Source organism: Palaemon carinicauda, chromosome 11, assembly GCF_036898095.1.
Source record: "Palaemon carinicauda isolate YSFRI2023 chromosome 11, ASM3689809v2, whole genome shotgun sequence".
Lineage (NCBI taxonomy): Eukaryota > Metazoa > Arthropoda > Malacostraca > Decapoda > Palaemonidae > Palaemon > Palaemon carinicauda.
In genome coordinates, this window is record NC_090735.1 from 110,152,865 (window position 1) to 110,177,934 (window position 25,070).

Sequence of the window (25,070 nt, forward strand, 5' to 3'; positions counted from 1 at the left end):
CTTATTATTTCAATGTTATTTGAGATAACTGTTATATGAAATATGGGATACTTAGCTATCCTTTAATCTTGTACACTGGTTTTCACCCACCCCCCTGGGTGTGAATCAGCTACATGATTATCGGGTAAGTTTAATATTGAAAAATGTTATTTTTATTAGTAAAATAAATTTTTGAATATACTTACCCGATAATCATGATTTAATTGACCCTCCCTTCCTCCCCATAGAGAACCAGTGGGACCGAGGAATAATTGAGGAGGTGTCAACAAGAAGTACTTGAGTACCTGGCCACAGGTGGCGCTGGTAAGTACACCCCCTTCTAGTATTGTGATAGCTGGCGTATCCCTCCATAGAATTCTGTCGGGCAACAGAGTTGACAGCTACATGATTATCGGGTAAGTATATTCAAAAATTTATTTTACTAATAAAAATAACATTTTTCCTCCATTCTTAAATGGAATTGCCAGGGTTTATGGGCGAAATATGAAGAACTTTAACTCCTCATATGTTAGCACTCCCCTATAATTGTATGTCTAAAGGAGAGCAAGCTCAGTGCTAATACTCCTCGTCCTCGAGAGTATGTTAGTTATAGGACACCATATGATCAACGAGCAGGAAGCCCAGGGGGAAGTCATACGTTTATCGAGATGGTCCCCAAGTATCTTTGTATCTGTACAGCAGGCAGTGGTTGTACAGATAGATATAGGAAGACAATACAGAATCTGTTCTCTTTACTTGCCTCCAAATGATAACATCTTGTATGATAATTTATCAGAGGTGACTCATCAACTCCCACAGCCTTTTCTTTTACTAGGAGATCTTAATAGTAGGCATCCTTCATGGGGTGATGTTTTGGCAAATGCAAGGGGTAATATATCATCAATTTTGGAGAATGAAGATGTAGGACTCCTTAATACAGGAGAGCCCACACATTTTCATGTTCAGACAGGTACCTTGTCTTGCATTTACCTATCAATTGCAAGCTCTAACTGTCTTCTTGATTTTAATGGGAGAACATTAGATGACTGGCATACTAGTGATCATGCACCAATCATCATAAACACCAACAATGGTCCACATTTACAGAGATCGCCAAGATGAAATCTTGACAAGGCATACTGGGATAGATTTTCAGAGCTAAGTGAAATTGAAGGAAATGCAGAACAGTTTGAAATTGTTGATGATGCCATAGACTTAATGGATCTCTTCACACACCAGGAGTCAATTCCATTCCCAAAACAACAGGGATATTCAAATGACGACCAGTTCCCTGGTAGTCTTCAGAACTAACTGCCCTGCACAAAGCCACAAAAAGGTCCTTTACGCAATTGGGTAGATGCCGTACTGAGGAGAATTCAATCATATACAAGAAATGTAGAGCACATCCCCATCATGCCATGAAAGAAGCTAGGCTCCAGTCAGGGGTGTTTTTTGTTTCCTCCATTAACAGTAGCACACCAACATCATATGTGTGGAGGAAAGTAAAAAAGATAGTATTCAAACTCACCCCAAACCCACCACCAGTGTTGAAGGTGAATGCTCAGTATGTGACTGGAGCAACCGAAGTTAGCAATGCCCTGGCTGATCATTTCTCAAATATATCATGCAAGTGTGAAGCAGCTCCTGGTCACCAGTATAGGAGTATTGAAGAAAAGAAAATTTTAAATTTTGCAACAGGAAGGGAAGTCATAGAATTCTCCTTTTACTGAAACAGAATTTGATTCCGCACTTGCTACGTGTAAGGATACAGCAACTGGACCCGATGGAATTCCATATGCTATGATTAAACATGTACCTGTTAATACCAAGTTATTTATTTTAAGCATTATTAATAGAATATGGCATGATCATAGTTATTTCCAGTTGTTGGGAACTAGCCATTATTTTAGCCTTTTTGAAACTAGGTAAGGATAAGTTTTTAGCAGTAAACTATCATACAGTTGCATTGACATCTTGTTTCTGTAAGATCATGGAGAAGATGGTCAATGCAAGACTGATGTGATACCTGGAAAAGAAGGGGGTGGATTTAGGAAAATGTCTTCAAAGACTGATGTGTTGATACGATGGGAGCCCTCTATTTGTGAAGCCTTTGCATCCAAACAGCACCATGTAACAGTCTTTTTTAATGACTAGAACTTACCTGGCAGTTATATATATATAGCTAAATGTCTCTACTTTCGGCAGAATTTTTCAAAACACGGCAACCGCCTTGTGGTGGTTGAGCGGTTAGGTGGTTAACACCCGTCACAGGGTGGTACAAGGAATCACTCCCGTTTTCTGTTCTTCAGTTCATCTCTGCTGTCCGGATCGCTAACACGTTGGTCCGTCATTAAGAGTTTTTCTTTGCTTTCCCTGTTTTGCTGTACCAGTCTGCTATTTTGGTGAAGTACACTGATTTGGGGATATGGTAATAGTGTTTTTGTTATTTCTTTGCTTTTTTGCTGTTATTTTTTTGCTTTTTTGCTGTTATCATTATGAGTGATAAAATTCAATTCCGTGTCTGTGCGAATGAGGAATGTAAGGTGAGATTACCAAAAATGGCGGTAGATTCTCACACCGTGTGTTTGCATTGTAGGGGTTTTGAATGTGCCCTTAATAATAGGTGCGGGGAATGGAAGGTTTTGGATGAAAAGGATTGGTTGATTATGAAGCGCTATGTGCGTAAACTAGAGCTCGATAGAGTTAGGAAAGCTTCTAGGTCTAAATCTAAGTCTGTTAGTGGAAAGGAAGACGAACTTAGTGTAGATTTATCCTTTGAGCCTATAATTAATTCATCTTTGGAAGTTGATCCTTCCCTTGAGTTAGTAACTCCTGCCCCTTCTACAGGATCCGTTTCTGCGGATGACCCTCGGTACGCTAGGATGGCTGCCGAGTTGAAGGCCATTAAAGAACAACTTGCGGCCTTTAAAGGTAAGAAAAGTGATAGTGATTTTAGTGCTTGTGAAAGTGCAGTGGAGGTGGCGACTGACCGAACCTGTCATTACTCTAGGCCTAGACCTCTACCAAGCTCCCAAGACCAAGGGAGAAGGTACGTCAACAACCGAAAGGGGGTGAGAGACGTACCCTCGGTCAGCCGTCGCCTCAGACAGTCCTGTTGTCGATTCCCAGGCTGTTCTTGACCGTCACGGAAAAGACGTGTCGGATGTGTTAATTTCCTCTCCGAATTCTCCCAGACGTAAATGGAAGTTTGAAGCGTTAAGACCTACTAAGAGGAGGTGGAACCGCGGCGAACTGTCTCATTCTTTCTCTCCAGGTTCTAGCAGCCATGAACCTTGTCCGTCAGTGGACGATTTCGACTCCGTGCCTGTGAAAAGGACGAAGTCTAAGCCCGCAAGTCAGGATATTACAGCCGAAGATCCTTCCCCTTCTACGAGTTTTATTCATCAGCCCTCTCCTTCGGGACCGCAAGACCCAGCAGAAATTGCTAAATCCTTTATGTCGGTCATGCAGGAACAACTTTTTACGTTAGTGTAAGCGTTTAGCTGCCCTTACGCCCAGTCTGTTAGACGTAAAGACGACTCTTTGCTTATTAAGAAGTCAACTTCTGAGAGGGAACGGAGTTCTTCTCCTAAGGAAACCTTACTCTCTTTGTCGAAGACACGGCACCGTTCTGCTTCCTCTACTGCTCGGCGCCAGGACGATACCTCCTCTCTCTCTCTCGGCGCCAGGACGATACCTCCTCTCTCTCTCTCGGCGCCAGGACGATGACGGTATGCTTACGCAGGACGATACTTCCTCTCGTCGCCAGCACGATACCTCCTCTCGTCGCCAGGACGATACCGCCTCTCGTTCATGACGCCAGAACGATACCGCCTCTCATTCACGACGCCAGGACGATACCGCCTTTCGTTCACGACGCCAGGACGATACCTCCTCTCGTTCTCGACGCCAGGACGACTCTGCCTCTTGCTCTCGGCGCCAAGACGATACCAGCCTGCTTCTTGAGGACGATACTGTCTTTAGTTCCAAGGACTCTTCTAGCGCTCGGCGCCAGGACGATCCCTCTTTCCGGCGCCATGACGACACCTACGCTCGGCGCCAGGACGCAAGCCCTCTTTTGTAGGACGATTCCTTTGATTTGCCGTTGTCTGTTTCTAAGGAGCCTTCTTCTCGTTTGAAGGATGTTGCAGATGTGGATCAGGACCTCGAGGAGGTCTCTGATGACGATGATAGACCTACTGACGCTGCCGGAGATTACAAAGTTCTCTCTCGCTCATTTCTTGAACTTTATGGAGAGGAATTCCTACCTGCTGCTCCGCAATCTCCTCAATCCCAATTTAACAGAAAGAAGGCCAAGAAGCAGTCGGCCTTCCTAAGGGTTGAGTCACCCATATTAAATAGCGTGGTTTGTATTTCAGTTACAGAACAAATAACATTCGGAGATAGTTTGTATTTTTCCTAACTATACAAACCTTAGCTATTTAATCAAACTTGCCCTCCAGCCCTATCCCCCGTGAAGTCCTACCTCTAAGCAAAGTGAGCTCAGCACACAGGTGTGTGAGGGCGGGGGGTACCAGGCTACCCTCCCTACCCCCCCGCTAACTAGCGGTGGGATAGTAAATCCTCGTTAAATTTCTAATAGTTCGTCATTTCAGCTACGCCGAAAGTAAATAGCTAAGGTTTGTATAGTTAGGAAAAATACAAATTATCAACGAATTTGTCATTTCAAGCAACAAGTATATCAGCTATCCTTTTAAATATTTTTATTCTTTTTACAGATACCTTGGTGAAACATGTGATTTCAAGAATAGATAGTGCACAGCATAGGATACTAGAAAAGGATCTGTAAAATGGGGGCTGGCAGCAGTAGTATTAGTGGGCTGTCCTCTAATGAATACCTTCAGCGGTTTGTCAGCCCTGAGATCATCACACCCAATGACCCATTCTGGAATCAAGTCCTGTCATTTACCTTTTCTATACCAAACACAAGGTATGTTAGATGGTAACCCATTTTTTATTGCTACAACAATCAAGTCTTTTTGATGTGAACATTTTCAAGGCTACTAGAGATGCATTTTGATACATAATACTGATGCTAAATGCATTTCATGTGCAGGTATTTTCAGCTCAGGAGAATTTTATTATGAAATGCAAAAGAATATTTAATTGTTCTGTAACTGAAATACAAAGCAACGCTTTCTATAGGGGTATTACTTTCAGCGAAGCTGAAAGGACGATCCATTAGAATTCTAGCGCGGGTTAACTACCCATCCCACTAGTTAGCCGGGGCTGTAGGGGTATAGCTAGCTACCCCTCTCACTCACACACCTGTGACTGTGCTTCACTTTGGTTTTGGCTGAAATGGAGAATGGTTGTTACTGCTCTTTCTCCTCTTCATTGTTTTGGACTGCCATTAATCTGTTTTGTCTTTTTCTTTTTCCAGTGTGTGTATGTGCGTGCGTGCGTCCACCCTGAGTTCTACTGCCCATGCGTACATGCCCATTTTCGTAGGGCTACACCTGCGGCACCTTCATGTCCACGGTCGACGCCGATCCCCACCGCCTTTGCCCTATGTGTAGGGGCCAATGATGTGACCAATCGAATAAGTGTGATGAATGCCTGGAGTGGTCTGCCTCCCACTGGGAAAGGTACGGGCGTCGGCGAAAGAAGAAATCTGAGTGGGATCTTCTCCTTCAAAGGTTTCTTTGAAGCTGAAGAAACACAAGACTACTTCTTCCGCTTCCTAACCTTCCTTCGAGGCTCCGAACAGCTTCCTTCGGGAAACCGTCGATTAGTAACGTAGACAGTTTATCCCCCAGTCAACCTCGGTCCTCAAGAGACAGTGTTGTCTCCCCTAGTGAGGTGGCCTCTGCTCTCCCCCCAAGGGAAGCATGTCTCTTTCTCCACTTTTACAGGTTTGGCCTTCTTTTGGGTTGCCCGGTCCTGCTTCCAAGGAAGCCCTGCTGCAGTTACTTTACTGTGGTGCTGAAATGCGGCGATCTTTAGCTCCAGATGTCTACCCCTTGTCCTTGGTCAATATGGTGGGGTCTGGTGTCCTGCCTTCTGACCCTATTGCGACTTCTTCTGCTTCCTCCTCTGCTGCCGCTGAGGACTGTACCTCGCCCTCTGATGAACATCCTTTTGGTGGGAGAACTAATTCCAAGGCTCGTCTCTCTTGCGAGTGTTCCCTTTTCTGGTTCACGTGAAGGGGCAATCATAGAGACTCCTCTTTGGAGGCCTGCTGACGGTCAGCTAGCTGATCCACCAGTTGCTGAAGGACATTGTTGGGGCAGGAGACCTCGCCGTGGTCGTCCTCCGCTGGTCGTCCTCCTTCAGGGTGCCCCTTCACCTTCGGTCAAGAGACGTCGTTTTGGTTCTTCTTCTCCGCAGCTCTCATCTTCGAAGGAATCTGCTCAGCCAGCCTCTTCTGGTTCCCAACCCTCGCCTGGCTCTACAGACTTGTCTTCTCTTCAGCAAACTGTGGTTCGTTCTCCTCCTGCAATGGATCGTTCGGGATCACCTCCGGAGTATGTGCTCCCTTCCGAGGGTCACATCTTGACGCCTGAGCGTCCAGCAAATGTTCGCCAACCATTTACAAGCCGTTCACCTGCTTGCCAAGTTCTCATACAGCGCTCTCCATCTCGTCAGGTTCGACTTCCAGACTCCCGCTGACCTGCAACTCTTTAATCGCCTGTCCAGGTTACGTCAATCACCTGTCTAGCCAACAAATCGTCAATTGCCGGCTTGTCAATCGCCAGCTCAACCGCCAACTCGCAGATCCCCTGCTTACCAGCGTTAGGACCTTCAATCGCCTGTTCGACAGCGTTCACCCAAGCGTCAAGCACTTGCCAAGCGTTTGCCAAACTGTCAAGCACTTGCCAAATGTTCGCCCACTCATCAGATCCACCATCGGCATCAGTGACCTTAGATATCAGGAGGCCAGAAAACCATCAATCAATGAATCATCCACCTCGTGAACCGCCCGCTCGCCAATCTCCACATTGCCACCAATTGCCGACTCACCGCACTGCAGACCATTCTCGCACTGCTGCTGACTATAGCGTTTCCGCGGCTTCTTGTAAGCCTCGTTCGTCTGTGTGTCAATTGCATCACTTCCCGAAGATGGGCAAATCGCCACCTCAACAGTTGTCGGTTCATCGCCAGCCCTCTCATGAGGCTGCGGCAGTTGTTTGTGCGGTTTTGCTGCAATGCTAGTCAACGCGTTATCGCTCACTGACTCGCCGACAGCCATCAATGACACACCAGCCTTAGGCAGCTCGTCAGTGACCACTAGGCTCTCTAGCACAGCATCCAGTGGTTGTTCAGCAACCACTGACCACCCAGTGGTTAACCATTAAGGTGAGTAACCATCCTCAAGCAAGAGAGGACCGCCAACTATCATCATCCTACCAAGCAGAAGGAAGGTAAGACCCTTTCCAAGTCCCGCCGTTCATAGTCGCCCCATTCCCCTCCCAGCAAACGCATGACAGCGCGACCGCCGGGTAAGGAGGAAGAGGGCAAGCTTCAGTGTTTCAAGATCCCAAAGATTCCAGCACCGAGGAAGGAACCTATGTCATTGCTCCCTTCTTCATCGGGGATGAAGACTCCTCGAAAAGATCCGTTGGCCTCTTTCCCGTTTGGGGAACTGTCGCCTAGCGCATCCATAAGCAAACAGCCGTAGTTCAGCGACTTAGTCAGGGCCGTAGCCCAGACCTTCGGGTCCAGTATCGAGCCTCCTCCATCATTTTGTCCGACTCAAGGCAACAAACTATGGCTGCGTTTCCCCTGAAGAGGAAGAGAGGGGTTCCTGACAAGTTACCATTGTCCAGAGTCAAGCTGAGGCCTACGAGAGCTTCCAGGTTAGAGGTCATCCCCGAGAAGCCATCTCTGCCTCTACCCAGTGTTGCCTCCTCTTCCCATGTGGGAGGTGTTCACAGGGAAGAGTCATTTTGGGACTCTCCCCAATCATTCCTGCTGGAAAAAGCTCTCATAGAGGACTTTTTCTGCAGATCCTGTAGAGGTTCCTAGTCCTCTCCCCGCCAAGAAGATCATCCCACCCAGACCTTCGGTCTTGGAAACCTTTTTGCCCCCTAAAAGGGAGTCAAAGGATTCCAATACATCTCCGAAGCCTTCTAGGACACAAAGACGCACAGAGGGGGTTAGGAGCTTAATCAGCCTTCCAGGTATTGACCACGACATACCCTGGGACGATGCCGACATTACTGCTAGCCCAATTTCAGTCAGTGATTAGAGGGAGTTAGAGCATGGCTCCTCAGGAAGGCAAGGATATGGTCCTGGACTGTCTTGGGCACCCAGAAGCCCCCGAAGTCCAATGTGGCTCTGTCTTGGTCCCGGGGGTTGAGATCGCCTCCCAGCTTGCCGACTACTTTGGGTCGTATCGTTCAAGATCATCCACTAAACTCCTCCCACCTTCGGGTGTTCACCAGAGGAGGTACTGTGAGGTCCTGGACGAAGCATGTTTAACGTTACTACTCCACCGCTCTCAAGGATCTGATTGAGGGAGTCTCACTTGAGCGGCTCTTCTTATCAAATCATATTCTCGGCATTGGAGATTTTGAAGCAGGAGAAGGTTGCTAAGTACGCCATGCAGGCGACTTCGTGGCTGGATCTTTGGTTAGGATCTGTGGAAATCCTAGTACTGACCGAAGGTTTCTCTAAGGAAAGTACCAGGAAGGCTATGGAGAACTTCCTTCTCTGAGGCACTCGCACCTTTGAGTTTCTGGTCCACCAGATTGTGAACCTATGGGCCAATACCATCTTAAAATGGAGGGATGCGGTGGCTGAGATATTTCAACAACAGGTCCCTAATGCCTAGATTGCCAGGCTCCGGAACTCCTTTCTAGAGGGTTCCTTGTGGTTCGAGCCAAAGGACATCGTACAGGCTGGAAAAAAATCCCACCAGGACTCCCTCCTACATAGAGCTCTGACATCACAGCCCTATAGACCACCAGTTCCTCAATAGCCCAGCCAATCAAAACCCTCTACCAGCTAGGTGGCAACAAAAGAAAAGATGGTGTCTGAGAAACCCTTTCCTGTCAAGGACCAGAAAGGCACAAAGGTGGCGGAAGAAGCCGAAAGTGCTAGGATAGCTGATCCCCCTGCTTGTCCACCAGTAGGGGGATTCGCTCGGGGTATTGCGTGCCGTACATTTCATCTCTCCCTCCACTGACAAGGAATCCAGTGCTTGTGAGCTCCTTTGCAATGGAACCAGCAGAGGGGCAGGCCCTTTTGGGCTGAAGTCCAGACAATTATTATTATTATTACTAGCCAAGCTACAACCGTAGCTGGAAAAGCAAGATGCTATAAGCCCAGGGGCTCCAACAGGGAAAAATAGCTCAGTGAGGAAAGGAAATTAGGAAATAAACGATAAGAAAAAATTCACAATAAATTATTCTAAAAACAGTAACAACAACAAAACAGATATGACCTTTATAAACTACAGTGGAACCTCTACATACGATTGTCCCAACATACGAATTTTCCAACATACGAAGTAAAATTCGACCAAATTTCTGTCTCAACATACAAAGTGTTGCTCCAACATACGACGTAAACAATACGCTTACCCATGGAATTTTCTCAAAAGCGTGCAGCGTAGTTTGTTGTTGACGCCGCTAGACGGCAGCACATCGGAGGGACGCCAATCGAGCGTCACCTTGATCAGTCCTCTCATCTCGTGCGCATCGTGTGGTTGTCCTCTATTCGCTCAGTTTTAACAGTTTTTTATCTTGCCTTTTCACGTGTTGTTTTCTGTGTTCCGTAATCATGGGTCCTAAAAAGCTTAGTTTCGGTTCAGGAAGTAGTAGCAGTGGTGAGAAAAAGAGGAAGTCTATGCTTTCATTAGAATTAAAGCAAGAAATAATAGAAAAGCATGAGCGAGGTGTACGTGTTAGCGATCTCGCTAAACAATATGGCCGGAATATGTCTACGATTTCGACGATCATAAAACAGAAGTCAGCCATTAAATCAGTGAAACCTTCGAAGGGGATCACGATTATTTCTAAACGTCGTATCCCTACCCTTGAAGAGATGGAACGACTTTTGTTAATATGGATCAAAGACAAGGAGATTGTTGGCGATACGATCACCGAAACGATCATTTGTTAGAAGGCCAGCGCTATCTACATTGACTTGAAGGCGGCGGGCTCTGGGGGTGACGCGGGGGAGAGTTCAGCCGATCCTACGACGGAGGAATTCAAGGCGTCTCGAGGTTGGTTCGAGAAAATTAGGAAACGGACCGGGATTCATTCAGTTGTTCGTCATGGAGAAGCTTCGAGTTCGGACACTAAGGCTGCTAAAGACTTTGTTAAAAAGTTCGAAAGCATCGTGGCGGAGGAAGGCTACGTAGAGCAGCAGGTGTTCAACTGTGATGAAACCGGTCTGTTTTGGAAAAAGATGCCTAGTCGAACGTACATTACCGCCGAAGAGAAGAAAATGCCTGGACATAAGCCAATGAAGGATCGGTTGACTCTTGCACTTTGTGCCAACGCCAGCGGGGACTGCAAAATTAAGCCTCTGTTAGTTTACTATTCCGAAAACCCTAGGGCATTTAAAGCACATAGAATTGATAAAGACCTGCTACATGTTGTATGGCGTTCTAATTCTAAGGCTTGGGTTACTAGGCATATCTTTGTGGAATGGGTAAACGTAGTTTTCGGCCCTGTTGTCAAGAAGTATCTTCAGGAAAGGAATTTGCCTTTGAAGCTAAGTTAAAGTTCACGTAGTAGTGTAAGTTAGTATAAGTTATCGTACAAAGTCGCCGTCCCTACCTCCTCGCTGATCTTCCGTCTCCTCCTGCGTAGAAGTCCCTACACCTGCGCTGGCCTGTCGCTAAGGTAAAGTGTTACATTACAACCCGTTTTTTTATTTATTATTTCATTATTATTCTTTTTTTTGGTTTGTAATATGTATTTATTATACAGGTATTGTATTAATGTCACTTGTAATTATGTGTAGCCATTTATTAAGGATTTATTATGGGTTTTTAGGCTGAGGAACGAATTAAATCAATTACCATGTATTCTTATGGGAATATTTGCTCCAACATACGATCGTTTTAACATATGAAGTAGTTTCTGGAACGAATTAAGATTGTATGTAGAGGTATCACTGTATGTTGGAGGAGGGCGCTCTAAAGGAGGTCCTCGATGGGTTCCCATGCTTCTTCAGACGACTTTCTTGAGAAAAAGGCACTTGGAGGCTGGAGACCAGTCATCGACCTCTTGGCTTTGAACAAGTTTATCAAACAGACTTCGTTTAGCAATGAGATGGCAGACACAGTCAAACAACCTCTAAGAACACAGGACTTCGTGTGTACACTGGATCTAAAGGACTCATGCTTCCAGATCCCAGTCCATCCATCTTCAAGGAAGTATCTATGGTTCATCATCTACAACAATATATACCAGTTCAAGGTGCTGTGCTTCGGTCTTTCCACAATACTTCATATTTTCACGAGTGTTCGCCCTCGTGTTATCTTGGGCCCATAGGATTGGCATCTATCTTCTCTGTTATCTGGATGACGGTTGATCCTAGTAGATTCGGTGACAACCCTTCTTCAGCACTGAGACAAACCTCTGAGGCTTTGCCCAGATCTGGGGATCGTGGTAAACCTCGAGAAGTCATCCCTGCTTCCCACCCAAAGACTGGTATACCTGGGCATGATTCTAGACACCAAACTACACAAAGCCTTCCCATCAGATGACAGGATTGTGAGGCTGAGATAGCTCGCGAGACCTTTCCTCAGACAAGAAGAACTCCCTGCCCAGATGTGGCTATGTCTCCTCGAACACCTACCATTCTTGGTCTGTCTGGGTCCCAACGGTCGCCTCAGGATACGATCCCTTCAGTGGTTACTGAAGTCCACTTGGAATCAGGCCGTAGATTCACCAGATACTCTAATCCCTATGGGACTAGAGAAAAGGATGTACCTTGGATGGAGGTTGGCAGACAAGAATCTGCTGAAGGGTGTTAACCTTCATCCATCCGATTTGATGCTGTTTTCGGATGCATCAAAAGAAGGGTGGGGAGCCCACGTGCTGCATCACACGGCCTCAGGCTTCTGGTCTGAAGTACCTTCACATAAGTCTCCTATAGATGAAGGTCGTATACCTGCCCCTTTGAAAGTTCCACCAGTTCCTGGCTGGTCACTAAGTGGTGGAGATGATCGACAACACCACGGTAGTGGCTTACATAAAAAAGCAAGAAGTACTTTTTTGCACTCCCTATCCCATCTAGCAGTAGAGATACTGAGATGGGCAGGAGTCCTCTCTGTCTCACTATCAGTTCTCTTCATTCCCGGCAAGAGGAATGTGCTCACTGACAATCTGAGCACGTCATCGTAGATACTGGGTTCCGAATGGTCTTTGGATTATCTAGTAGCCAACAAAGTCCTGACTTTGTGGGGCTCACCGACTGTGGACCCGTTCTCAACGGCCTGACTTCAGGCTCCCGCTGTACTGCTACGCCTCAGTGCGAGACCCCTAGGCTCTCTGGTAAGATGCATTCCAACAGCAGTGGGAGAACATAGACGTATACGCCTTCCCACCGTTCTGTCTGATGAGAAGAGTACTCAAGAAAGCCAGAACATCGGTCAATCTTTCAATGACCCTCTTAGCTATGCCATCATGCAGAGTGGTTCTCGAACCTCCCGCTACTCCTGACGGACCTGCTGAGAGAATGTCCTCCACGACACGATTTACAAAGACAACCACATGCCAACATTTTCCACCAGAGAGTAGTTATGCTACATCTTCACACCAGGAGAGTATCCAGCATCTCCTCATGCAGAGAGGATTTTCGTAACAGGTTGCGAAGAGGACGTCTGGATACCTTCGGAAATCTTCTGCCTCAGTCTACCAGGCGAAGTGGAATGTCTTCTGTGGTTGGTGTCATGTAAGGGTTATCCCTCCACTCAATGCCACTGTTCCAGCAATAGTCGAGGTAAGAAATGTACCTCGTTTCAGCGGTTAAAGGCTAGCACTCAGCCTTCAGTTTTGCCTTTAAACTGAAAAGAATGGCCATTTCTTCATCACTAGAACTTTCTCTACTCATACGGAGTTATGAACTTGCCTGTCCTCAGTCAGAAGTGAGACCTCCCCTTGGAAAGTGGTTCTTGTTCTTCAGTCTTTAAAGGGCCATTTATACAAAGCATTACGCAAGGCAACAGACTGCCACCTAACTTGGAAGACTATATTCCTTCTCGTCTTGGCCTCAGCCAAATGAGTTAGCGAACTTCATGGTCTCTCATACGACATCGCCCATTCAAGGGGATGGGGAGAGGTAACGTTCGGCTTCGTCCCTGAGTTTGTTACCAAGACTCAGAATCTAGGGATTTCGGATCCTAGATTCAACTCCTTCTGGATAACGAGTCTTCGCTCTGTTACAGATGACCTTGATCATCTGTTACTATGCTCAGTAATGTGTTTGAGGCACTACCTCAAGAGAACAGCAGCAGCTTGGCGCAGACAGCTCTCACTCTTCATCAGCACGGGCAAATACAAGAGGAGGATCACGAAGAACAGCATCTCTGCATGGATTCGCAGGGTCATTAACCTTGCCCTAAATCCCGATCCTCCACCAATATGTCAATCTAAAGCTCGTTGTGTCAGGGGTATAACCACGTCCCTGGCCTTCAAAAGAAACTACTCAGCGACTCAGGTGTTGCAAACTGGTGTGTGGAAACGTCAAACAACATTCAATGCTCACTACCTGTAAGACGTGACCCACGGTTCAGGTCCTCGGGTCTCTGAAGCCCCCCCCCCCCCCCCCCCCCCCGTATGAACCATTACACCAGGCCTCCAATTGCCACCTCACGTGGAAGACTGTGTTCCTGCTCGCGCTGGCTTCGGCCAAGAGAGTCAGCGAGATGGGGGGAAGTAATCCTCAACTACATCCCTGAGTTCGTAGCTAAGTTTCAAAATCCCATTCCGGATAGAGAGTCTTCGTTCTGCAACCAAAGATCTAGACCAATGGTTATTATGTCCAGTAAGGAGTCTGAGGTGTTACTTGAAAAGAACAACAACAGCTCGCCCCCGTGTGCAAGCGCTTTTCGTTAGCCCGAGAAGGTCAAGAGGAGGGTCATGAGGAATACTATTTCCCCTTGGATAAGGAAAGTAATTGAATACACTCACTATCCAGACCCTTCTCCGTCCAATCGACCCAGAGCTCATGACGTCGGGTATTGCAACATCCCTGGGATTCAAGAAGAATTTTTCTGTGGCACAGGTAATGCAAGCGGGCGTGTGGAAGCATCAGACGACCTTCACCGCATACTACCTGAAAGATGTAACCCACAGGAGCATGGAAACCTTTTCCATTGGTCCTGTGGTGGCCGCACAACAAGTGATCTGCTGCTCCAAGCTCCTTGGTGGACACGTAGCAGAGGGTTGAGGGCTGAGGTTACCTGGGTTAGTCTGGGGTGAAGGAGAAGAATGTCTGGCTCCCCTCTTCCTTTCACCTTCTCCCCTCCCTGGGGAAACAGCGCTGCAAGACTGCAGCATAGCTGACCTCACCCATCTGCAGGTAAGATTCATTTCCCTTGTGCATCCTGAGTATTGGTATGTACTTTGTTACTTCACCAATACCTCTTGAGGGAAGGTATTGGGTATGTCTTAGAACTCGTGCTTATCTTCAAGTTCCTACGTAAAGACAAGACTCTAGTCTCTCTCTCACAAGCTTTTGCTGGCCACTATCAGTGTGTTACCTTGTAACTACTGTACTTTGATTTTAGTGAGGGTAGGGTTCATACTAATTAGATCATAGATCAATTAGAGAGAACTCTGGGTATAGCCAAGGCCAGTTGGTAGGACTTCCTCCCTCCTAAAAGTAAGTTACCCTATAAATAGCAAAAGGTTTGTATCTGTGTCCGAACAAATAACAGATTTGGAAATAATTTGTATTTTTCCCAACAAACAAACCTGGAGCTATTTATACAAATTGGCCCGCCACCCTGTCCCCCTAGAAGTCCTGCCAGAAAGCAAAAGTGATTACCCAGCCAACGGGTGTGAGTGAGTGGGGTAGCTGGTCTACCCCACCCCCCATCCGCTAACTAGGGGAAGGGGGTAGTTATCCCTCAATAAAATTGTCTTGGCTAGTTTTCAGCATTGCTTAAAGTAATACCCTTTAAATAGCTCCAGGTTTGTATGTTTGGAAAAATACAAATTATTTCCAAATTTGTTATTTTGAGAAAATTGTAAAATAAAGTTATAGTAAAATACTTTTCTTTATTTGCAGCTCAGACTATCGCCTTCTTGAGGAATCGTTAACTAATCTCTATGAAGAGCTTGTTAAAAATTATGCAACAAGTGGGAATGTGGCCTCGCTAATTCATGTCTTCCTTTCTAGAGCCACAGAATTAAAAGCATCAACTCAGTGTGAAAAGTAAGTATTTTACACATTATAAAGTGAAATTATGTAAAGTAATTCATATTTATGTATACTTTATTGTTTAAAGTACTGTTTTTACACTATTACATATTTGGCTCTTTAAGCCATTAATGTTTTGAATAATGCTATCCATTGAAGATTTATTTTTCATATCTGGGAAGAAATTAAATTTTTGTCTGTTTCAGCAATGTATTTACTTGGCAAGCATACAATGCACTCTTCATTATTCGTTGTGTTTGCAAGTTACTACTACAACATTTACCAGAAAGTGATGTTATTGAAGTTTTACAAACCGGACCAGCTTCATCTAATGAAAGTAAGTGCAAAAAATGAGATTATATTATAGTAATAAAACTTACATACAGTACTGTACAGTGTTTGTAGAAAATAAATCAAGGAGAAAATGAGGAAATAATAAAAAAATAGAAGGAGCAATAGATAGAAAATATGGAAAAAATAATGACGAGAAGAGAGTGTGGATGCTCACAGTTTGTAAACTATCAATCTTGTTTCAGTAAATTTGAAAAATATGGTTTACAGAAGTCTTACTAATAATGAGAGTATGTACACACATACATATAGCAAGGCACTTCCCCCAATTTTGGGGGCTAGCCAACATGAAACAAATGAACAGAAAAGGGGACACTCCTCTCTACGTTCCTCCCAGCCTGACAAGGGACTCAACCGAGTTCGGCTGGTACTGCTGGGGTGCCACAGCCCACCCTCCCCCATTATCCACTACAGATGAAGCTTCACAACACTGAATCCCCTAATGCTGCTACCTCCGCGGTCATCCAAGGCACCGGAGGAAGCAGCAGGGCCTACCGGAACTGCGTCACAATCGCTTGCCATTCATTCCTATTTCTAGCATGCTCGCTTGCCTCTCACATCTATCCTCCTATCACCCAGAGCTTCCTTCACTCTATCCATCCACCCAAACCTTGGCCTTCCTCTTGTACTTTTCCATCAACTCTTGCATTCATCACCTTCTTTAGCAGACAGCCATTTTCCATTTTCTCAATATGGCCAAACCACCTCAACACATTCATATCCACTCTATCTGCTAACTCATTTCTTACATCTGTTCTCACCCTCATTACTTCGTTCCTAACCCTATCTACTCGAGATACACCAGCCATACTCCTTAGACATTTCATCTCCAACACATTCAATTTTGTCTCCCGTCACTTTCATTCCCCACAACTCCGATCCATACAGTACAATCACTTTCTCATACAGAACTCTCTTTACATTCATGCCCAACCCTCTATTTTTTACTACTCAATTAACTGCCCCCAACACTTTGCATCCTTCATTCCCTCTCTGACGTACATCTGCTTCCCAAGTACTTAAACTGATCCACCTTAAGTAACTCTCCATTCAACATGACATTCAACCTCGCACCACTTTCCCTTCTCGTACATCTCATAACCTTAACTCTTACCCACATTAACTCTCAACATCCCTCTCTCACACCCTTCCAAATTCTGTCACTAATCGGCGGCCAAGCTTCTCTTCCGCGTCTGCAACCAGTATATTATCATACGCAAACAACAACTGATTTACCTCCCATTCATGGTCATTCTCGTCTACCAGTTTCAATCCTCGTCCAAGAACTCGAGCATCCACCTCTCTCACCACTCCATCAACATACAAGTTAAACAACCACGGCGACATCACACATCCCTGTCTCAGCTCCACTCTCACCGGAAATCAATCGCTCACTTCATTTCCTATCCTAACACATGCTTTACTACCTTTGTAGAAACTTTTCACTGTTTGCAACAACCTTCCACCAACTCCATATAACCTCATCACATTCCACATTGCTTCCCTATCAACTGTATCATACGCTTTCTCCTGATCCATAAATGCAACATACACCTACTTACCTTTTGCTAAATATTTCTCTCATATCTGCCTAACTGTAAAAATCTGATTCATACAACCCCTACCTCTTCTAAAACCACCCTGTACTTCTACAATTGCATTCTCTGTTTTATCCTTAATCCTATTAATCGGTACTTTACCATACACTTTTCCAACTACACTCAACAAACTAATACCCCTTGAATTACAACACTCATGTACATCTCCCTTAGCCTTATATAGTGGTACAATACACGCACAAACCCAATCTACTGGTACCATTGACAACACAAAACACACATTAAGCAATCTCATCAACCATTCAAGTACAGTCACACCCCCTTCCTTCAACATCTCGGCTCCCACACCATCCATGCTTTTTCTACTCTCGTTTCATCTAGTGCTCTCCTCACTTCCTCTATTGCAATCTCTCTGTCATTCTCATCTCCCATCACCAGCAACTCAACACCTGCAACAGCAATTATATCTGCCTCCCTATTATCCTCAAAATTCAGTAAACTTTCAAAATATTCCGCCCACCTTTTCCTTGTCTCCTCTCCTTTCAACAACCTTCCATTTCCATCTTTCACTGTCTTCAATTCTTGAACCAGCCTTACTCTCTTCACTTCTTTCCAAAACTTCTTATTCTCTTCATATGAATGACCAAATCCCTGACCCCACCTCAGGTTAGCTGCCCTCTTTGCCTCACTTACCTTGCGCTTTACTTCCACATTCTTCTCTCTATATCTTTCATACTTCTCTACACTGTTACTCTGCAGTCATTCTTCAAAAGCCCTCTTTTTCTCTTCCACTTTTACCTTTACTCCTTCATTCCACCATTCACTGCCCTTCCTCATGCTGCCTCCAACAAACTTCTTGCCACACACATCACTTGCAATTCCAACAAAATTTTCTTTTACTAACTTCCACCCCTCCTCTAAATTACCAGTTTCTCTTACTTTCACTTTGTCATATGCCATTTTCAACTTTCTTTTGATATTTACTTTTTACCCCTGGTTTTATTAGCTCTTCAACATTCACTAGCTCCCTTATACATCCACCTACTCTATTCCCCCACTCTTTTGCTACAACTAATTTTCCTTCCACCAAAAAATGATCAGACATACCGTTAGCCATACCCCTAGACACGTGCACGTCTTTCAATCTTCCAAACATTCTTTTAGTCATCAACACATGTATACTTGTTTTTATCTTTCTTTTTGAAAAAGCTAGAACATGTCACCATCTCTTGCTCAACACACATATCTACCAGTCTCTCACCACTCTCATTTTCACCTGGTACGCCATACTTCCCAATGACACCTTCTACCTCTCCCGCGCCCACTCTAGCATTTAAGTCACCCATGACAACTACATAATTCCTTCTACCCAGTCCTTCTACACACCTAGTTAATTCATTCCAGAACTCATTCTGCTCTTCTTCACTTTTCTCACAACCTGGCCCATACACTCTGACAAAAACCCAACATTCCCTACCCATCCTAACCCTTACCCACATTAACCTAGATGATATATCCTTCCATTCCACTACTTTATCTGTCATCCATTCACTCAGCAATAAAGCTACACCTTCTCTTGCTCCTCCCCTTTCAATCCCAGACAGTACCAGACATTTCACCAAACATCACTTCACCTTTCCCTTTTATCTTTGTCTCACACAAAGCCAATATATTCATCCTTCTATTCCTAAACATACTTCCAATCTCATATCTTTTACTCTCTATCATACTACACCCACGCACATTTAAACACCCCAAAACTAGAGTGCGGGGAGCATTCACTCCCCCCCCCCAGCTCCACCTCTTTGATGTCTAACAGGCTTATAATACAGGAGAGGGGGTTCCCAACCCCCTTGTCCCATCACTTTTAGTCGCCTCTTAGGACATGCAGGGATACGTTGGCGCTATTCTAATTGAAAGTATGTATTTTTGCAATATGGTTTTAAGTGTGAACCCTTTCAAGATTTGAAATTTTTCCTCGGGTTAAATGTTATTTATTCACTTTGTTTGTACTTTATTGTATTGTTTTAGGCAGTTCGTTGAGGGTTGTTTAAATATAAGTACCCCTGTAATGCCTGACAGCAGTTTTTGTGAAAAATTTTCAAAACCAGAAGCTAATAGCATCTTGATTATTTCACATCTAGGCCAGGGGTATGAAAGGGTATTTCTCATGAGTCAAACCTAAAACCTAGGCAGCTGCTGAAAGAATTTCAAGCTATTTGGCATCCAGTACCTGTTTGACAAGAAAAATCAACTAGCGATAGTAGTAGAAAAGATTTTAAGATTATTTAGATAAATGAAACATTGTGGTTGTCTTTCAAAATACCCTGTAGTGTGGTAGGTTAGGCACTTTGTAGCGTGCTAAATATTGTTAAAATATTGTTTATTTGTTCCGACACATATATAAACCTTCACTGTTTATAATTGGGTATTACTTTCGGCTCAGCTGAAAGACGAGCCATGATAATTTTAGTGAGGGATAACTACCCCATCCGCTAGTTAGTGGGTGCGGGGTGGGGTAGACTGGCTACCCCGCTCACTCACACCTCTTGGCTGAGTAACCACTTTACTTTTTGGCTTGGTAGAGGACGGACATACTGGCCTTGATGTTTGGTTTTCTTGTGTGTTTTCATTTATCTTACATATATTTGAGTGCATATATGTATAAATAGAAATATACGTTGTTAGATACGGGTAATTTTAGTGCTGTTGACATCGTATCCAACTGCCTCCGCCGTAAGATGGTTGTCTTTTGCCAGGTTCTCAACACTGCCGTGTGTTTGTTCATTACAGAATTAAAGTTTATAATAGTTCAGCTCCCTTTCGAGGAATTATCTTACCAGGAAGGTGACTTATTCCCTGAATAGTGTATTTTGTGCAATGGAGCATGAATTGTAATTGATAACTTTTTTTTTTTTTTTTTTTTTCACAGGTAACAGCGACGTAGTTACACATGTGGTAGCTCGTGAGCTGCTCTCATTACGAGGTAGCATTCGCTGTCAACCTTCAACTTGATGTTCCTCCTTCGAGGGGAACTTTAGAGAATGACTTTTGTTTACGCCTATGCTTTTTTCCATTAGAGCTGGGATAAAGCTTTACTTGGGCTATGTCCTCTTGCGGGAGGACTTCTCTCTCGTTCACGAGAGAGATTTTTTACGCCTACGCTTTTTTCCCATAGAGCTGGGAGGAAGCTTGCCTTAGGCGATGTCCTCCTTTGGGAGGACTTCTCTCTCGTTCGCGGGAGAGAGTTTCTTACGGCTACGCTTTTTTCCCATAGAGCTGGGAGGAAGCTTGCCTTAGGCGATGTCCTCCTTCGGGAGGACTTCTTTCTCGTTCGCGGGAGAGAGTTTCTTACGCCTACGCTTTTTTCCCATAGAGCTGGGAGAAAGCTTGTTTTAGGCGATGTCCTTCTTTGGGAGGACTTCACTCTTGTTCCCGAGAGAGAGTATTACGCCTTCGCTTTTTTCCCATAGAGCTGGGAGAAAGCTTGTCTTTGGCGATATCCTCCTTCGGGAGGACTTCTCCCTCGTTCGCGAGAGAGATATTTTATGCCTACGCTTTATTCCCATAGAGCTGGGAGAAAGCTTGTCTTAGGCGATCTCCTTCGGGAGAACTTCCCTCTCGTTCGCGAGAAATAACTTGTAGGAGCTTGCTGATCCACCAGGGATAGTGGCAGAGCTTTCTCCGAAGCAGGTTATATCTACGCTGATGGTTCTCCTTTAGGGTCGAAGCGAGAGCCTTCTCTTAAGCGACTTTCTCCTTCGGGATAACAAACCTCTTATGCGGAGGTGTTCTCTTGAACCTGCTGGTTCTCCTTGTTCCTTCGGGGTCTTGTTCGATCACCCTTTAAGCTGGCGTGATCATTTGAGCCTTCGGGCTCTCGTCATGTTGATCCTGCTGGTTCTCATGACAGTAGGAGTCTCGCTCAAAACCTTCGGGTTTCAGTTACGCTGAACCTTCGGGCTCTCGTAACGATGGTAACATTGAGCCTTTGATGAACGTGTGCCATCAATCAAGCCGACCTTTCGGGGTCTCGTGACTGAGGAACCTCGATTCCTCGTTACGCAGATCCTTCGGGGTCTCGTAACATTAGTTATGCAGAACCGTTGGGCTCTTGTAACTTTAGTCACTCTGACACTTTGGTGCTTTGTGACAGGGAAACTTCGGTTTCTCCTTGGGCTGACCCTTCGGGGTCTCATAACATTAGTTACGCTGAGCTCTTGGGCTCTCGTAATTTTAGTCACTCTAACACTCCGGTGTGTTGTGACAGGGAAGCTGCGGTTTCTCGTTACGCTAACCCTTCGGGGTCTCGTAACATCAGTTACGTTGAACTCTAGGGCTTTCGTAACTTTAGTCACTGACACTTCGGTGTTTTGTGACAAGGAAACTTCGGTTTCTCGTTGCGCTGACCCTTCGGGTTCGCGCAACACAGTTCACGCTGATCTCTTGGGTTCTCGTGACCTGAGTCATTCTTTTTATGACAGAGAGTTTCCAAACTCTCGTTGTGTTGATCGTTCGCGCTCACACAACACTTAAGCTATCTTGAACCTTCGGGTGAGCATAGCAGTGAGTTCTGTCACCAACCTGAGAGCTCTCGCGCGCACGGCCAAATTGGCGCGCACGACCGACTTGGCGCGCACGACCGTCTTGGGCGCTTGCAAGCAAAATGGCAATCATGGCGTGCGGGTTCATCCTTTGGCGCGTCATATGCGCGAACATCCTGTTGCTCGCCCTGCGCTCGAACATCCTGTTGCTCGCCATGTGCTCGAACATCCTGTGACACACCGCGCAAGCAACCTTATGCGCTCCAGGTGCGCGAACTACCTCATACGCTTCACGAGCGCGAAAAAAGTGCGCGCACAAGCTCCCTTCCGCCCACCAACAGTTCGGCGCAAGAGCACACGACCAAATTGCGTACATGCACGACCATTTTGGCGCACACGATCGGATAGGAGGGCACGACCATATTGGCACGCACACACGATCGGATTGGAGTGCATGACCGTATTAGCTCACATGCACGACCAATTTAGCGCACACGCAATCAGTTGAAGTGCACGAACAACTCTTATGACCCTTCGGGAAATCACAACGCAGTTCACGCTGAACCTTTGGGTCCTTGTGACCATAGCCATACTTATATGACCAGAGTTTTCGGACTCTCGTTGCGCGAAGTGTTCCCGAGTGCACAAGAGGTTTACTCTCATGACAGAGTTTTCGAACTCTCGTACCGTGAAATGTTCGTGCGCGCCCATCGTCATCAAGAGTTTTACTCTGATGACAGAGGGATGCCTGCTGCCTAAGGGTTTACGAATCTCTATAGTTAACTATGACACAGTTCCTTTGGGTCCTGGTCACGTAACACGATTTCTGGAATCCCATCAGGAATCAGCGACAGAGTTCCTGCGGGTTCTCGGCACAACATCTCTTAAGGTCGTGAGATAGGAATTCACAAATAGATTCTGAACCCCTAGGTTCTCATCCGAATCTCTCTGTTTCCACGATTCAGAGTTTTCTGAAAACTATGGTCGATCCTCCCCCCTCGATGGGAGGGGTCTTCCAAAGGTGTGACTTGATACGTCACTCTACACTCCCAGCTGATTACTATATCAGCTAGCCTGGTTTCATCAGCACCGATCCTTTCGTTTTGGAACTAACCACCGTCATCTTTCCTCCACCTTCCCACTTCAAGTGGTTGGGTTACCAGATGGAAATGAGCGGGGAATGAAAATGATTTACATTGCAGTTCATTTCAGCTGGCAGGCCTTGCCTGAATTAGACGGTAGTTTTCTCACTATCGAGAAAGCGTTCGATGGCAACCTCTTTAGGTAAGTGGTCGATGGCAATTATGTCTGGCCTTCTTGAAGCAAACCCCCACATACAAGACTTCACCCTTTTTCGGGAGACTTGTTCCTGAGAAGATTTTACAAAACTTCAATGGGTGTTAAAACTTCATGAAGGCCGTAAGCCTTCCTGGAGTATGCACTCTAGCCAAGACAAAACCGCGAGGTTATGGTCTTAAACTCGGTTCTACCATTTGATGGAGGCAGCCTCCCCCGTCATTGTACCCTGGGTATAACGACTTGCCTTTTTAAACGATAGTCTTCCGAGACTTTCTATTCTTTCCTTACGGGGTTATTGTTTTGAACAATTAGTCCCGAAGGAACATTGTTAGCTGACGTTAAAAGAACGATAGCAACAGCGTGGGCATCTTTTAATTACGTTACAAACATTTCAAACCCCGCCCACAGGTAAACAGACATTCGTTTCTGTGTAATGAACACTGGCTAGCCCCTCATATAAAGAGGAGGGGTAAACCAAAGGGGATATGATCGTCTCTATAACTGTATATTTTTGTTTGAGAACATGTTCGCTCTCATTCAAGAAAATATTAAAGTTAGTCAATGATCAAAATTCTTTCGGCAATAATATTGCGATTCGTCGCACATACATTATTCCCACAACCGGATTCGTTGCAAACGTTTCCTGGAGGCAGAGAATACGCATGCGCTAGCGCAAATGGACAAGTACATACATGCGTGCAAGCGATATTTCTTCCAATTTCTTCTATTAAGTTGTATATTTATATCCCTTACTGAAACCAGGTTATTCAGTACATTACTTGACTACTTTACTGTAGCCAGACATACAGCATTTACGTTCTGTCTCCTTATAGGCATTTTTTCCTTTCTCCCGATCGGAAGTCTTAGTCTCCTACAAAGGCTTTGGCTGGAAACTTCTCAGAAGCATTTGCGTTCCCTACTAGGGAACGTTTAATATAAATGCTAGTTTACCTATCGGAGACGAAAAATTACGAACGTTTCTGTCCTAAGAAGGAGAAACCTCCGGTACAAACGTTTCCAACGTTCTCCAACTAAGTTCAGGACACGACTTTTGAGTCGAACTAAGCATGTATACTTGTCATGCACACAGTTCGGTGTTACTACTCAGTAGTACACTTATGCTCTTTACCCACCCAACAATAGATGGAAGATACGTCTCAATCCCCTCTTGGGTTTGGTTGGATGCACTCGGTGATTACCGTACAGTCTCTTGTCCGGAAAGCGATCTCTATGGAGATTTGCTATTATATCATAAGCTGTACTGATAAACTGGTTTACCGTTTGGTATCGGTCTTATTCAGCCAACCACACTGGATTAATGGAAGTTGGAGGGTGAACAGGCTGTTCCCCTTTGTTGCAAGAATGTGCATTTTGTTACACGTCTCGACATCATCTCGAGGTGTGTTTATTGCGATGCACTCCCCCCCTCACTGCTGGACAATCCGCGGATGATGGGTGGCAGACGAGAGCTTCCGCAAAGAGGCCCTGTCTTCTCGTCTTCCTTCTGGACCTGATGCTCTCTATAATGCATCAAAAGAGAGAGGGGGGGCATATGCCATACCATTCCATCCTTGTCGGTTGGTCCGATTCAGAAAGGTACTAGCATTCACCTCTCTTAGAGAACCATCTAGTAGTACGAAGCTTTAGATGGACAGAGGACAACTAGTTGCCCCCCGTCTGCTCGCGTCATTCCTGGTATAGGAATGTGCTTGCAAAACCACCCAGATAGTGGGCTCCTAGTGTCTTGGAATTATCTTGTATCCAACAAAGTCTTAACTTTGTGGGGTCCCCGACTGTGGTTATGCTCGCAGCGGCCCTGATCTTCAAGCTCCCACTCGACCGTTCCCCAGGACCTCAAACAAGATGTATTCCAAGATCGGTGGGGCAGCCTAGAGGTGTGCCTGGTTTTTCCCCCCATTCGGACTTGTGAAAAAGTCCTCAGCCAAGTTGGGATAAGCAGGATCTTATCAATAACTCCAATAGCTTCACT

At 45.4% G+C, this 25,070-nt stretch overlaps 1 protein-coding gene across 1 annotated transcript in view; it reads left to right on the forward strand.

Moving 5' to 3' along the window:
• The window catches only part of LOC137649748 (dymeclin-like), a 130,422-nt gene that overhangs the window by 12,069 nt on the left and 93,283 nt on the right, over positions 1 to 25,070 (forward strand). Inside the window, exons 2-4 of the mRNA XM_068382696.1 lie at positions 4,719 to 4,930; positions 15,196 to 15,342; positions 15,534 to 15,664. Coding sequence (XP_068238797.1) covers positions 4,791 to 4,930; positions 15,196 to 15,342; positions 15,534 to 15,664 — 418 coding nt within the window. The 5' untranslated portion in view covers positions 4,719 to 4,790. The remainder of the gene's footprint in view (positions 1 to 4,718; positions 4,931 to 15,195; positions 15,343 to 15,533; positions 15,665 to 25,070) is intronic.